The sequence below is a fragment of the Podarcis melisellensis genome (genome assembly GCF_964234715.1).
Source record: "Podarcis melisellensis genome assembly, chromosome: 3".
Taxonomy (NCBI): Eukaryota; Metazoa; Chordata; class Lepidosauria; order Squamata; family Lacertidae; genus Podarcis; species Podarcis melisellensis.
In genome coordinates, this window is record NC_138530.1 from 11,722,186 (window position 1) to 11,738,677 (window position 16,492).

The 16,492-nt window shown below is 44.8% G+C and overlaps 1 protein-coding gene across 2 annotated transcripts in view; it reads left to right on the top strand.

The window, feature by feature from the left end:
• PNPT1 (polyribonucleotide nucleotidyltransferase 1) overlaps positions 1-16,492 on the top strand; it is a 41,198-nt gene that overhangs the window by 17,714 nt on the left and 6,992 nt on the right. For both annotated transcript variants that reach the window (XM_081903920.1, XM_081903921.1), the window contains exons 13-24: positions 88-190; positions 1,628-1,698; positions 3,097-3,133; positions 4,528-4,594; positions 4,678-4,767; positions 5,715-5,768; positions 5,870-5,979; positions 8,493-8,564; positions 8,665-8,728; positions 12,702-12,785; positions 13,782-13,865; positions 15,482-15,588. In XM_081903920.1, coding sequence (XP_081760046.1) covers positions 88-190; positions 1,628-1,698; positions 3,097-3,133; positions 4,528-4,594; positions 4,678-4,767; positions 5,715-5,768; positions 5,870-5,979; positions 8,493-8,564; positions 8,665-8,728; positions 12,702-12,785; positions 13,782-13,865; positions 15,482-15,588 — 943 coding nt within the window. The remainder of the gene's footprint in view (positions 1-87; positions 191-1,627; positions 1,699-3,096; positions 3,134-4,527; positions 4,595-4,677; positions 4,768-5,714; positions 5,769-5,869; positions 5,980-8,492; positions 8,565-8,664; positions 8,729-12,701; positions 12,786-13,781; positions 13,866-15,481; positions 15,589-16,492) is intronic.

A 16,492-nucleotide genomic window follows, 5' to 3' on the forward strand; every position in this document is an offset into this window, starting at 1 on the left:
CAAATATTCATGAATGTAGGCCCAAATCTAGAGCCGAGGTGGGAGGAACCTGTGGAAACCGTCCTCTCTGCTGCTTTATTCCCGTAGATGTGATGGTCGAGACTTGACTTCACTTAGAAACATCACTTGCGAGGTGGACATGTTCAAAACCCTTCATGGATCAGCGTTATTTCAGAGAGGCCAAACCCAGGTATTCACTGATCTTCCTTTAACCCCCCACCCCTTTTTCCGTTTTTTATTTTACTCAAAAATAAAAATACTGTGGTTCAGTGGCTGTGGGTCAGCAACTAAAATGAAATTTACGAAATGGACTTAGTTGGTGTGGATAAGCTCCTGAAGACCATCCTGAAATAAACTTGATTCTTTATTTGAATAAGTGCAAAATCATTCCTAACTTTCTCCGAGCGTACTTATAAAATTAGAGCACACGTATGTTCTGCATCACTATTAAAAACCGCACTGTGTGGGGGATGTGTGAGTCAGTGAATGAAAAGGTTCCCCGTGGGCGAATTGCTTAAAATAACAGCATCTATGAATCAGACCTGCTGCTCTGCTTAAATTGAAGGGTGATAAATTCTCTCTCATATATATATATATATATATATATATATATATATATATATATATATGAGAGAATCTAAGTTTGGCCTCATTGAAGGGCAGTATTTCAATATGAGTAGGAAAATGAGAGTACCCCTAATCAATTTTTTAGAAAAAGCACTGCACGCATGCATATATCTATCTATCTATCTATCTATCTATATATATATATATATATATATACACACACACACACACACACACACACACACTGCCCCTCAATGAGACCAAACTTAGATTCACAAAATGTTTAGGGCTATGCGTTCCCCAAGAAAACAGCACTGTATATATGAGATGTGTGAGAGGTGGGTGTGGGGGGGGGTGTGGTAGTCCTCCCCCCCCCCCGTGTCAAAAAGAAAATCTGTTCAGAAGAACTGTGTGTATATTTTACTGCAAGTTCTTCTAACAAATATCAATTTAAAAGTTGTCGCACCTCTGAACTGCATTAGTGACTCGACCAGCTGTAATCGGTATACGGTGGGAGGGCTAAAATAGCAAATGTGCCCTCTAGATTAGTTCATAATTAGCAGAACCTGTAGCCAAGAAGGGGGGAGGGCTGAAACTTGAAGTTGTTCTCTGTAAATCCAAAACAGTGCAGTGCAAACAGAGAGCCAGTGTGGTGTAGTGGTTCGGAGCGGTGGACTCGTAATCTGGTGAACCAGGTTCGATTCCCTGCTCCTCCACATGCAGCTGCTGGGTGACCTTGGGCCAGTCACACTTCTCTGAAGTCTCTCAGCCCCACTCACCTCACAGGGTGTTTGTTGTGGGGGAGGAAGGGAAAGGAGAATGTTAGCCACTTTGAGACTCCTTAGGGTAGTGATAAAGCGGGATATCAAATCCAAACTCTTCCTCCTCTTCTTCATGTCAATGATTCCCCTTCTGATATCATTGTGAATTTGTGCCCAGAGCAATACTTATCTGGGTTTTTACGTGTCTTGCTTTTGAATCATTGCACTTCCTTATTTGTTGAGAACTTAATTCCTCTCCCCTAAACCACAGTATTTTCAGTAGGTCCTTTGTTTTCTAGGTCCTCTGCACAGTTACATTTGACTCACTGGAATCGAGTGTAAAATCTGACGTTATCACAACAGCTTTAAGGTATATATACCACCATCCCTTCTCCTTTCAAATCCCAACTTGACTTTGGTGTGTTAATTGCACCATGTGACTCTTTAGGACCTTGTGTTCATAATCTTCAAGTAAATCAGGAGGGGCCATAGCTCAGTGGTTAGAGCTTCATGCTTTGCATGAAGGAGATCCCTGGTTCAATCCTGGCATCTCCATTTAAAAAGGATCAGGTGGCAGACAGTGGTGAAGACCTCTCCCTGCCTGAGAGCTTGGGGCAGACTGCTGCCAGAGTCGATAAACTGGACTGTATGGGCAAGTCTGATGCGAGGTAATGCAGCTCCCGACATTCATATGAAATCACCTTTTCTTTGAAGGCAATCTCTCTAAGTGTTATTGAAAATGGGTATATTCAGCCCCTTCAGCGAAATCAAGACTGGCCACATGCAAAAAAGAATATCAAAATAACGTAGCTAAGTTGTTGGAAGAATCCTGAGACAATACAGTGCAAAAGTAGTTATTAAAAGCTTTCCTAAGAAGAAAGTTGCTGGGTTTTTGCTTTTTTCTGTTTCTGTAGGGACAAAAATTTTATTGGATCAGGCAACTCGAATGTGAGTTGGTTATTCCATAGGGGATAGTTCTAACTGGTTAAGGACAAATCCTAATCAGTGGAGCAGATGTATTGAGAAATGGCAGGATATATTAAAAAACGGACTTTGCTTTAGCAATAAGCAGGAATCTAACAAAGGCTGCCTCATCTGTTATTTACAGTGGTAGCTTGGGTTAAGTATTTAATTTGTTCCGGAGGTCTGTTCTTAACCTGAAACTGTTCTTAACCTGAAGCACCACTTTAGCTAATGGGGCCTCCTGCTGCCGCCGCATTGCTGGAGCACGGTTTCTGTTCTCATCCTGAAGCAAAGTTCTTAACCTGAAGCACTATTTCTGGGTTAGCGGAGTCTGTAACCTGAAGCGTATGTAACCCGAGGTACCACTGTATTCAGTATCAGAAAAACACTTCTAGCATGGTTTTGCTCATATAGGCGGCAACCATCTTAGCCGTGTCCAACTGACACGTGATCAAAGACAGAACAGGATTGGAACACCCGCGAGAAATGGTCGCTGCCTGTATGCAAACGATTACTCAGATAAAAATTATTTAAACTGTTGTTGGTCTGCTGCTCACCCAACTTCGCATTGAAGCATAAGCCGGGCTCAGATGCACTTTGTTTTAACGATAGAGTAGCTTACTGTACCCTAATATTGTTCTCTGAGCTCTGGTAGAGGCAGGCATGGCCTTCCTGGGAAAAGAATTTCCCCTAGTATTTAAGGTATTACAGAAACCTACCCCTCGTTTGTACCCATTCCCTTCCGGAGAGGGACAAATTACTTGCAGCTCATTTCGTTCTTTGTAACACTTGTTTCTGTTTTTAGTGGAATAAAGGAGAAGAACTTCATGCTCCACTACGAGGTATGGGAACTCACTTCAGCTTCATAAAAAGCCTTGCAAGTTGAACGTTTTGGCTCCTGAACGCTGCAAACCCGGAAGTGAGTGTTCCGGTTTGTGAATGTTCCTTGGAACTTGAACATCTGACGTGGCTTCCGATTGGCTGCAGGAGCTTCCTGCAGCCAATTGGAAGCTGTGCCTTGGTTTCCGAATGTTTTGGAAGTCAAATGGACTCCAGGAACGGATTCCGTTCAACTTCTGAGGTAACAATATAATAACAGTAGCAGTGGGATCAGTCTGATCCTGGAATACAGAACCAGATAGGTGATTGCTGAAAATGCTCTGCATCCATAGCTGCTTGCACAAAGGAACCTAATCCACTGGAATTTTCGATTTCCCACCCTCTCTTATTAAGAGGACAATTTGTAAATCATCCCTTAGGTTATCCAAATTATATTGACAGCGAAACTTTTGAGTACCGAAGCTGGAAGATGGCTGAACTTAAGCATTAAGACCTTTCTGCAGTTTTAAGACATGTTGGAGAGTTTCAATTAGGTTTTGAAAGAAACCTCTTTCATATTTTGAAACAGAAGATCCTGAAAAGTGTCTAAACCTTAAAGTCAGGCACTAATTCAAACTTCCATTTCTACAGCATAGTATAGCAACTGTAAGTAAAACTACTTTAACTGATAAAATGTCTGGAGGTATCACTTCAAATTATAGTGCAAGTATTCACTCTGATCTACTTAAGATTGTTGCTTTCATTAAAAGGTAAAGGTACCCCTGCCCATACGGGCCAGTCGTGTCTGACTCTAGGGTTGTGCGCCCATCTCACTTAAGAGGCCGGGGGCCAGCGCTGTCCGGAGACACTTCTGGGTCACGTGGCCAGTGTGAATAAGCTGCTCTAGCGAGCCAGCACCAGCGCAGCACACGGAAACACCGTTTACCTTCACGCTATAAAGCAGTACCTATTTATCTACTTACACTTAGGGGTGCTTTCGAACTGCTAGGTGGGCAGGAGCTGGGACCGAGCAACGGGAGCGCACCCCGCCGTGGGGATTCGAGCCGCCGACCATACGATCGGCAAGTCATAGGCACTGAGGTTTTACCCACAGCGCCACCCGTGTCCCTGTTGCTTTCACTAGGAGTGCCTAACTCCACATAGGATAAGCCAGATAGTTTATTTTTTAAAGGTCATATTGTTTTTGTGACGACTGTGAAAGTGTACACCTTAAAATATGTGGCTGAAGATTATTCCAAAGGGCAGCATATTAATAACCCTGCAAATGACTCATTGCATGAGCATGTTTTTATCCTTTTGGGTGAATTCCATGGATGTTTGCCTTGAAATGAATGCTGACAATCAGAAAAGCATTATACTGACTTTCTCCCCCTCTTGATATATTAAAATTTTGCAGTTTCCTCCATACGCAACTAACGAGATTGGCAAAATTACTGGCATGAATAGAAGAGAGCTTGGCCATGGTGAGTAAGAACAGAAGAAGCTGAATATTTAGACTGAAACTGAATTACTCCTTGTAATTCACAACATAATTTTTTACTTGTAGGTGCACTTGCAGAGAAGGCTTTGAAGCCTGTGATTCCCAGTGAATTCCCTTTCACAATAAGGGTTACTTCAGAAGTACTGGAGTCAAATGGTATTTGATTTTTATTATTTAACTATTGCTCAGAATGTGTGGGTGGAATTCAACTTAGCGCTAAGCAGATCGTTCCATCGCGTAAGCAGAAATGCTTGCACTGATAAAACTATCTCCACTCGCCCCACACCTATGATTTGAAATCTGGCAGGGCCCTTACCACAAGGCTAATGTGAAGGGCAAAGGAGGAGGTTCACCCCTATTACTTTTTGAGATTTCCCCCCTTTTTAGAAGGCGCAAGGGGTCATGAATTGGCTAATGGGCTTTGGCCTAATGTTTGTGGATTTCATTAGAGACCCCCTACTCTTTCCCCCAGGGACGCGGGTGGCGCTGTGGGTTAAACCACAGAGCCTAGGACTTGCCGATCAGAAGGTCAGCAGTTTGAATCCCCGCGATAGGGTGAGCTCCCGTTGCTCAGTCCCTGCTTCTGCCAACCTAGCATTTCGAAAACACATCAAAGTGCAAGTAGATAAATAGGGACCGCTCCAGCGGGAAAGTAAACGGCATTTCCGTACGCTGCTCTGGTTTGCCAGAAGCGGCTTAGTCCTGCTGGCCACATGACCCGGAAGCTGTACGTCGGCTCCCTCGGCCAATAAAGCGAGATGAGTGCCGCAACCCCAGAGTCGGTCATGACTGGACCGAATGGTCAGGGGTCCCTTTACCTTTACCTTACTCTTTCCCCCATAATTTGAGCACATGTCTTTAGACCATTTACTGTTGCAGACGTTGGCTGAAATTTTTGAACCACAACAAAATGGTGCAAAAACAGAGTGCTTCTTGTATCTGGAAAGAAAACCCCCTATCCCAGGGAGAAATATAAATCATATGGTGGCAAACGGTTCTCCATTTCTTTTGTGTTGCTAAGAAACCTATTTATATGCAGATCATTTATTTTAGTGGCTACTCAAAAATGGTTGATAGCATAACCTTGTGGTTTCTGTTTCCAGGATCATCATCAATGGCTTCTGCTTGTGGTGGGAGTTTGGCACTGATGGATGCAGGTATTCCACAAAGAGGAATTCATATTTTGGGACGTGTTTATGCATAGGTCAATGGAAGTGGCACCAAAACTCTGAAATGCTATATTCTCTTTTATTGTTAGGAGTCCCAATATCGTCTCCTGTCGCAGGTGTTGCTGTTGGTTTGGTTTCCAGGGCTAATTCTGAAAAAAATGGAGACATTGAGGATTATCGCTTGCTAACAGACATTCTGGTAAGAGTTCCTAATTGAGTCTGTTTCTCAGTATTCAAAAGATCTGGACTCTAGCTTAAAACTCAGATCTGTGACATGTGTAAATTATAGGTAATTGTGCACAAATTGGCAATAACACGTGGCTAGGAGGCTTGGCTATGAATCTGGAAGTCCTCCTTTTGAACCTCTCCTCTGTTATGAATTCAGACAAACTACCATCTCTTCTCCTTAATCCCTTCCATCTGCAATATGAGATAATAATACAGGATTGCTTTACAGGATTAGAGGATTCCCTATATCAGGCATCAGCAATCTCAGCCCTCCAGATGTTTTGGGACTACAATTCCCATCATCCCTGACCACTGGTCCTGTTAGCTAGGAATGGTGGGAGTTGTAGTCCCAAAACATCTGGAGGGCCGAGTTTGGGGGTGCCTGCTTTGGATAGTACAAAATGATTATAAAAGTTCCCTTTGTTTATTATTAGTTCACGTTGGAGAATGCATAGCGTTTACATGCAGAACAGCCACCTTAACACTTCATTAGTAGCCACAATGCTAAAATGGGGAATAATTTGACGGCCTGTTGTAACCACAGTACCTGATTTGACATTAATGTTTTTATCACATTGACTGCCAGATGTTCAAAATCTGCTATCCGTGCAAAAATATTCCACATCTGCAACAGAACTCACATTAATCACAGCATCGCATTAGATCAGTAGTTTTCAACCAGTGTGCCGTGGCACCCTGGGGTGCCTTGAATGGTGGTCAGGGCTGCTGTGGGCAACACTGGCCTCTGTCCTTCCCTCCCTCCTCTGATGCCCTCTCACGTCTCTGCCTCCAAAAGGCTTGCACAGCTGTTTGTTGCAGGAACCCTGGATACCAGCTCCCCAGGTGAATGGTGCCTCTGTGGCTGGACAGGGGTGCTGGTTGCCGGGAGCTAAGGCAGCTCAGAGGCCAGTGGTGGATGCAGTGTCTGCCCAGAGGACTCCCAAGGAGAGGGCAGAGGAGAGGAGGCTGAGTGAACACTCTACAAGGGAGGGTGTTTGGAAAAGGGTGAGAGGCTGCCAGCTCAGCAGGCAAGGGGTGACATAACTGGGCTCCTGAGCCCCACAGAGGTGCAGCAGAATGAATGTAGTTGGTCAAGGGACCCATGGACCCAAAAAGGTTGAAGACCTCTGCATTAGACATATGCATGAATTGGTATACAGTAATTGTGTCTGCTTACCTGAAATCTGGGAGAAAGGTGATGACAAACCTAGACAGCATCCTAAAAAGCAGAGACATCACCTTGCCAACAAAGGTCCATATAGTTAAAGCCATGGTTTTCCCAGTAGTGATGTATGGAAGTGAGAGCTGGACCATAAAGAAGGCTGATTGCCAAAAAATTGATGCTTTTGAATTCTGGTGCTGGAGGAGACTCTTGAGAGTCCCATGAATTGCAAGAAGACCAAACCTCTCCATTCTGAAGGAAATCAGCCCTGAGTGCTCACTGGAAGGACAGATCGTGAAGCTGAGGCTCCAATACTTTGGCCACCACATGAGAAGAGAAGACTCCCTGGAAAAGACCCTGATGTTGGGAAAGCTGGAGGGCAGAAAGAGAAGGGGACGACAGAGGACGAGATGGTTGGACAGTGTTCTCGAAGCTACAAACATGAGTTTGACCAAACTGCGGGAGGCAGTGGAAGACAGGAGTGCCTGGCGTGCTCTGGTCCATGGGGTCACAAAGAGTTAAAGGTAAAGGTAAAGGTACCCCTGCCCGTACGGGCCAGTCTTGACAGACTCTGGGGTTGTGCGCCCATCTCACTTAAGAGGCCAGGGGCCAGCGCTGTCCGGAGACACTTCCGGGTCACATGGCCAGTGTGACATCGCTGCTCTGGCGAGCCAGAGCTGCACACGGAAACGCCGTTTACCTTCCCGCTGGTAAGCGGTCCCTATTTATCTACTTGCACCCGGAGGTGCTTTCGAACTGCTAGGTTGGCAGGCGCTGGGACCGAGCAGCGGGAGCGCACCTCGCAGCAGGGATTCGAACCGCCGACCTTTCGATCAGCAAGTCCTAGGCGCTGAGGCTTTAACCCACAGCGCCACCTGTGTCCCAAAGAGTTGGACACGACTAAACGACCAAACAACAACACCTGAAATCTTGGGAATCATAATTCTTTTGATGGAGCTAGTGTTCTCTTATTGAATTCTTACCACTTCCATTGGCTTAAAATAAGCTTAAGCTTGTAGTGCAGTTGTATTCAAACTCTTACACAAAATACCCCTACTTTGTTATCTGACTTTTTCCAAGGAAACCATGAAACTATAATTAGGGGACTTCCGCTAAAGCTTCCTCAGACAGGCACCGACTGTGAAAATATGTTGCAAGTATAGGTTTTGTGGTTGCAGGCGAAATGTAGGAATTATTTTAACCTATTGTGGTAGAATTTGCATCCCTTTATTATGTTCAGGGCTGGGTGTTGGTTTTTTGGGTCTGTGAGTAGAACCTCTGTGGTCTTGGGAAGACATTTGGAATATATTTATTTTCTGCAGGGAATAGAGGATTATCATGGTGATATGGACTTCAAAATGGCTGGAACGAATAAAGGAATCACTGCCTTACAGGTATCCTCCTCCAATCCTTTTAATTTGAAATAAACCTCTGTTCCAGAAAAAAATGATGCCGTTGATAGTGATTTTAACTTTTTCACTTGTGTATCATTAGGCTGATATCAAGCTACCGGGGATACCCCTAAAAATTGTGATGGAAGCAATTCAGCAAGCCACGGGTGAGTGTAGAGAGCATGGCATTTGATTTTCACTGCTGTTGTAATAATTTCCCATGAAATGGACAATCAGCCCTATTAAAACAGTACAGTGGTACCTCAGGTTACGAACTTAATTCGTTCCGGAGGTCCGTTCTTAACCCAAAACTGTTCTTAACCTGAGGCGCGCTTTCGCTAATGGGGCCTCCCGCTGCAGCGCTATTTCCATTCTCATCCTGCGGCAAAGTTCTCAACCCGAAGCAACTACTTCCGGGTTAGCGGAGCTCGTAACCTGAAGCATTTGTAACCTGAGGTACCACTGTAAATCCTTATCAGTGCCCACCTTAATATCTCTGACTTTTGTATTGTATTTAGGTGGTCTCTTTGAGGTTAAGCCTTCTAAATAAAAGCCTCTTGAAAGCTTCTGTATCGACATGCATTCTGTCCCTGCATAATGGGCAGAACCTCAGTCCCACAAACATGCTTTTTCCTGATTTGAAAGTCCTTGGACGTCAGGTGCATTTTGCTTGTCTGGGTGAAGGATAAGCACATGCCTACTGCACAGAGGTAACAGTCACATTCGTTGCTCTGTCTGCTTTTGCCTCTAGATGGCATGCGGTCTAAGGGGCTGCCCATGATGCCATTTGCTGTGTATCCCATGGACAGTCCTTATTTTTTGTGTTCCCTACAATTGGTAGCCTTACTGGTAGTGCTGTCATCCTCTGTGTTGCCATAGTGTTTCTCAAACCTTAAGCACCCAGCTATTGTTGGACTACAACTCCCATCGTCCCTAGCTAGCAGGACCAGTGGTCCAAGGGATGATGGGAGTTGTAGTCCAGCAACAGCTGGGGAGCCAAGGGTGAGAAGCACTGCAAAGCATGTGAGAAGGCTTCTGTGATGGCCCTTCTCCTCCGAGGTGACCTCCCCTCTGAGTGTAGCTTGAACCATTACTGTAATGCAGACTTCCTCAAACTCGGCCCTCCAGATGTTTTGAGACTACAATACCCATCATCCCTGACAACTGGTCCTGCTAGGTAGGGATCATGGGAGTTGTAGGCCAAAAACATCCAGAGGGCTGAGTTTGAGGAGGCCTGTTGTAATGCTTTTCAGCAATTCATCAAGATGGGCCTCTTCACCTAGGTCTATGGTTGTGTGGACGTATTGCCACCTTTGCTTTGATACTGGTCATTTTTGTGTTTTTCTTCGGCGATTTTCATTATTTTCCAACCTGCCCTAGGCCCATTTGGTGAAGTACACATTGCACTATGAGCACAAATAATAAATGAACAAATCGCTATTCTGGTTTTGGCCCTGATTTCGCCTTTTGAGGATGCCTGGTTAAAATTGTTGGTGTAACAAGCAATCATTGTTAGACATAGGAAGTTCAGTGGTGTGATAAGAATAATTCTGATGTGTGAATTTAAAAAAAACAAAACCATTTCATTGGTAAAATGTATGGCTTCTTATGTGCCAGGTAAATTGGTTGTCTCTTTTTCCAGTGTTTAAAAGTTAGGAGTCTGGTTCATGATATGCGGGGAAAAATATTTCATATTAAAGGGACTCAGCATATTTGAGAGGTTATTAACCTAATATGCATTATTCAGAATGCTTCTATATGAAATAAAATGTGGCATTATTGGTTATTGAACCAAAGACTTAAAGAAAGATATGCACTGGGCATATATTTGTTTGGAGCCAAGGTACTCCTTGGACACAATCTAAAAAATAAAAATATGATAATACTGAGATCCTCATCCTTCATGTTAAGTTTTGTAAAAGAGCTTTTAGCTTATGGGTCACTTCATTTTAAACTGGGGTGGGAAACCTGTGGCCCTCCAGATGGTTCTGGACTTTGTCCATTGTCCCTCACCATGCCCATGCTGCCTGGGGCTGATGAGAGCGAGAGTCCAAGAATATGTGGAGGGCCACATGTTAATTATCCCTGTTCTAAGCAAAATGACTGATTAGTTTTTTAATGTGCACGCTGCAAGACCTCAGTTTGGTGTCCTAATGAAGAGTTAGGTAAAGGGACCCCTGACCATTAGGTCCAGTCGTGACCAGCTCTGGGGTTGCAGCGCTCATCTTGCTTTATTGGCCAAGGGAGCCAACGTACAGCTTCCGGGTCATGTAGCCAGCATGACTAAGCCCCTTCTGGCAAACCAGAGCGGCGCACTGAAACGCCATTTACCTTCCCGCTGGAGCGCTGCCTATTTATCTACTTGCACTTTGACGTGCTTTCGAACTGCTACGTTGGCAGGAGAATGAAGAGTTATCGTGCATCTAATAAACAAAATCTACCATTGACTGTTAGACAGTGAGCCCAGCTTTAATATTTTCCTTTTCATGTTATCGTTCTCATTTCTTAAAGGACTGCATCTGAAGGCAGCCCTGTTTAGGGAAGCGTTTAATGTCTGATGTTTTATTGTATTTTTAATATTCTGTTGGAAGGCACCCAGAGTGGCTGAGGAAACCCAGCCAGATGGGTGGGGTATAAATATTATTATTATTATTTTTTTATTATTAAGCAGAATAGCCTCAAAAAAATAACCAAGAATGTCTTTAAGTTGCAGCCACCATGACTAATCAGCATATAAAGGAGACTTTCTAAACTTTGGGTTCTGAGATGTTCAACTACAACTCCCATCTTCCATAGTCAGCAGGGGCAGCAGTCAGGACTGATGGGAGTAGTAGTCCAACAACATATGGGAATCCAAATTTGAGAAAGGCTGGCATAAAGGTTTAAATAGTTGATTTACCAATTAGAAATAATTAAATGTTGCAGACTTAACTCCATATGGGGGAGAAAAATGAGAGCTAGCCTGTTACTTCCAGAGGTTCTGGATTCCAGTTCTGCCTCATGCTGGCTGGGGATCTGTGGTCAGAAACATCTGGAGGGCACCGGGTTGGTGAAGGCTGGTATGGGGAAAACACCTTGTGAATTCACAGCTGCATCATCTGCTTTAATACTCTTTGGCTTACAGCTTAGCCATATTTCTTCCCAGTCAAACTGTTGTTTATAGGCATTGAACTTTGCCCACCCAGCGTGATTTCTGTTTCTGAAGAAGAAAGCTGGCTAGCTCTCATTTTTCTCAGGAAAGCAATTTTGATTTCTTTGCATCTGCTAGCTTGCTTGCAGAAAAAGCTGTGTGTTAGAGAAAGCATTCCATGTGACATAAGCAAGTGTGACCAATTCCAAGCAACACGTTCATTGAAATAAATTTGAGGGTGGTGGGGCGGTTTCTACCTAAGTAACATATGGTGGCCCATTATTTAGATGAACTTGTGATTGCACTGGGTGTTGTGTTTTTGTATTCCAAGAATCAGCTCCAGAAGTCACACTCTCACGGTCAACACAATACAGTAGTACCTCGGGTTAAGTACTTAATTCGTTCCTGAGGTCCGTTCTTAACCTGAAACTGTTCTTAACCTGAAGCACCACTTTAGCTAATGGGGCCTCCAGCTGCCACTGCGCCACCGGAGCACGATTTCTGTTCTCATCCTGAAGCAAAGTTCTTAACCCGAGGTACTATTTCTGGGTTAGCGGAGTCTGTAACCTGAAGCGTATGTAACCCGAGGTACCACTGTACCAGAAAAGCTTACACCAATGGAATAAGGATTCATTATTGCACAGTGATTTAAGTGCTCTGTAGTGTAATGTGCTTCCCCTGGGGGAGGGAGATGTAGGGCTTTTTAAAACGCGCTGGAAATAATGCACAGAGATGGACAGAAGATCTGCTGCCCTAAGTGCCTTTATGAAGCATAAAACTGGAAACAATTCTGCTCTTTTATTGAACAATGCATCTCCCCAAAAGTGCCTCAAACCCTCGCTGTGCTGCTGCGTGCAAATGTTTTGCTTAATTAGTCATGTTAGAAGCATTAGGGAAGAAAGGAAGGTTTCCTTGCAACAAAATAGAGGTTTTTTTAAATTGAAAGCATTTAACATGTGTGTTCTATATTTAAACTAGAAGGGGTTTTTGTGTGTGTTTTTCTCCCTTAGTGGCAAAGAGAGAAATATTGCAAATTATGAACAAAACGATTGCAAAACCTAGAGCAAGCAGAAAAGAGAACGGACCACTTGTAGGTAATAACACTTGTAATTAACTGTACATGTTCTGAGAGGTGGGGTGGGGAGTGCAGTTGGACGACCAAAGTTCTCGCAGGTGTGCAAACCATGCTTTTTAAGAACAGTGGTAGGTGGTCAAGAATACAGCCCATAGTTCTCAGGCTATGCATGCATTACTTTTTAGATCAGAACCTTTCTTTCAAGTTAATTCCTAATTCAGTATCAATTTCTTAAATGTCTATTTCACTTCCCACTACAAAAGTCCTGAAAGGAGCTACAACGAAAGGAGAAATTCCATAACAAAAGTCACATAAGCATGTTAAAAATTTGTTCAGGATACAGTACTATTAAAGGCTTCATCCCACGTCTAAAATAAGGTAAATAATGCTGGTTTGTAAACATCAACTTGGCTGGTTATATCTGGCAAGTAAGAATCACCTCCAGGTGATCAGGCAGGGAGTAAACATTTGTTAATTCAGGGTAAATTTTGTTTACGCTTTATTTCAGACTGCTAGTATGGCAAAGCCCCCGCCCCTCCCATTTTTTGTGAACTAATGAATTTTAACTTACAAGGCTACCATAAAGTGATGGCATCTTTTGAGCATTATGTCTTTAAGATATTAGTTTAGGTTCTGAATTCCCTTCTGTTCATGGAAGGGCTTTTGATCTAACAGAGGATCCTGCTGGCAGAAAGAAAAAAGGTAGCTTTTCCTGATTCTTCCTGCAATCTCATATACACTCCAAATCCATCTTTTTGTGGGGCAGAAGGGAGTTGCAAGGGAAATCAGAGGAGGCCACCTCCCCTCATCTACTGGTAGGAGTGTCCCATGGATGGAACTTTTATTCCCATTGGAGAAAATGAGTTCCAAAATGATGCCGCAATCTTTTAAGTCTCTAAAAATATTAACATGTTTATGTCTTGTAGCCAGAAAAAAGTATTGTGTGGGTGGGTGTGGAAATCCCTTGATCCTATTATTGCAAGAAATTTCTCACTTAAAACTCTTTGCATTTCAGAAAATGTTCAGGTGCCATTATCAAAAAGGGCAAGATTTGTTGGCCCTGGAGGTTATAATTTAAAAAAACTTCAAGCTGAAACTGGTGAGTCTTTGTTGCTTTTTGATGTGTACGTTTGCCAATTTATTAAATTATCCTGTACTCCTTCCCCAAAGACTAAAAGCAGGGATACAAATAAAGTTTTCATTTTCTGGTGGCCATGTGCTTTCTCTTAGTGCAAATGGAATGTAGATGAGAATCATAGAATTGTAGAGTTGGAAGGACCACGAGGGTCTTCTAATCCAACCCCCTGTGATGGCAGGAATCTCAGCTAAAGCATCCCTGACAGATCACCATCCAGCCTTTGCTTAAATCCCCCAAGGAAGGAGAGTCCACAACCTCTCAAGGGAGTCCGTTCTGCTGTCAAAAAGCTCTTGTTGTTGTTGTTGTTTAGTCGTTTAGTCGTGTCCGACTCTTCGTGACCCCATGGACCAGAGTACGCCAGGCACTCCTGTCTTCCACTGCCTCCCGCAGTTTGGTCAGACTCATGTAGCTTTGAGAACACTGTCCAACCATCTCGTCCTCTGTCGTCCCCTTCTCCTTGTGCCCTCCATCTTTCCCAACATCAGGGTCTTTTCCAGGGAGTCTTCTCTTTTCATGAGGTGGCCCAAGTATTGGAGCCTCAGCTTCACGATCTGTCCTTCCAGTGAGCCCTCAGGGCTGATTTCCTTCAGAATGGATACGTTTGATCTTCTTGCAGTCCATGGGACTCTCAAGAGTCTCCTCCAGCACCATAATTCAAAAGCACAAATTCTTCAGCGATCAGCCTTCTTTATGGTCCAGCTCTCACTTCCATACATCACTACTGGGAAAACCATGGCTTTAACTATACGGACCTTTGTTGGCAAGGTGATATCTCTGCTTTTTAAGATGCTGTCTAGGTTTGCCATCGCCTTTCTCCCAAGGAGCAGGCGTCTTTTAATTTCGTGACTGCTCTTACCAATATTTAAATTTGTATTACTGCTTAGCTAGAATCACCTTTCTTGAAACTTGAAGCCATTGGTTTAGGTCCTACCCCCCGGTTTGCCTACCCATGCTGTAGACTCTTTCCCTATCTCATGAAAACTTTCCTTACTTTGCACTTCCTGCCGTTAACCTTAGCAACAGCCAATACCTTCCAGAGTTTCCTTAAGCTAGTTGGCTTCAATTTCCTGAGGGAGACCTGTATGGCATTGGCATCCTTCATTTTAGTGAACAACGTGGAGGAGAATTCATTCATGGCAGAGATGAGCAAGAAGGTGCATTGGGACCTACTGGAAGATCTCTTTGCAGTAGATTAGCACGGAGATTTCTGACACCCAGCAGCAAGATTACTTTCCCACTGACATGTAGGCTGGTGAGAGGCAGTGAGCAAGAGTGGAATTTTCTTCCATAAGGACTGTGAGTTCAGCTCTGTTGTGGAACGGAGAACAAATTCCTAGGCTCAGAATCTGCTCACTTGTCTCAGGAATCTGCAGAGTAGATCCAGCAAGTCTGAAATCTGCCTTCTCCTTCCTCTTGATCCTACGTTGACGATTTGGGCGTGACATTTTCGCCCCTTGATTCCTACACATCTCTAGCACCAGTGTGTTGAGTCACTTAACAATTCCTGTACAAAACCACCCAATCTTTTTTCTTTGTTTTACAGCAGTGTTGATTTTATCCACATTTTTATCCTGCAGGGGTAACCGTTAGCCAAATAGACGAAGAGACCTTTTCTGTATTTGCTCCAACGCCGTCTGCTATGCATGAAGCACGAGAATTTATAACCGAAATCTGCAAAGATGATGTAAGTGCATATTTTAAGGACTTTGATATATTGTTCATGTATCAAGATCCGTCTCTTAATATAGGTACGGCTGCTTTTCCTGCTGCCTTAAGCCTATTAGATAGGGTGTGCTAAAAACATATACAGTGGTGCCTCGCAAGACGAAATTAATTCGTTCCGCAAGTCTCTTCGTCTTGAGGTTTTTTCGTCTTGCGATGCACGGTTTCCCATAGGAATGCATTGAAAATCAATTAATGCGTTCCTAGGGAAACCGCCTTCAGACCAGGTCCGGGGACAGTCTGTCCCCGGACCTCTTCTGAAGGCTGGGGGGCGGGGACAAGGGCTTTTCTTCCCACCCCCAGCATTTTAAAAAACCTGGGACAGCGGAGGACTTCTCCGCTGTCCGGGGCGATTTAAAAGCCCCTGGGAAGGCAGGCAGGGGGGACAAAGACTTTTGCCCCCCGCCCGCCTTCAGAAGGTGTTCCCGCCCCCCGCCCGGCTTCGCAGCAGCGCTACGAAGCCCGGCGGCTGGGGCAGGTGTTCCCGCCCCCCCCACCCTGCTTCGGAGCAGCGTTCCGAAGCGGGGTGGCTGGGGCAGGTGTTCCCGCCCCCCCGCCCGGCTTCGCAGCAGCGCTACGAAGCCCGGCGGCTGGGGCAGGTGTTCCCGCCCCCCCCACCCCGCTTCGGAGCAGTGTTCCGAAGCGGGGTGGCTGGGGCAGGTGTTCCCGCCCCCCGCCCGGCTTCGCAGCAGCGCTACGAAGCCCGGCGGCTGGGGCAGGTGTTCCCGCCCCCCCACCCCGCTTCGGAGCAGCGTTCCGAAGCGGGGTGGCTGGGGCAGGTGTTCCCGCCCCCCCGCCCGGCTTCGCAGCAGCGCTACGAAGCCCGGCGGCTGGGGCAGGTGTTCCCGCCCCCCCCCCACCCTGCT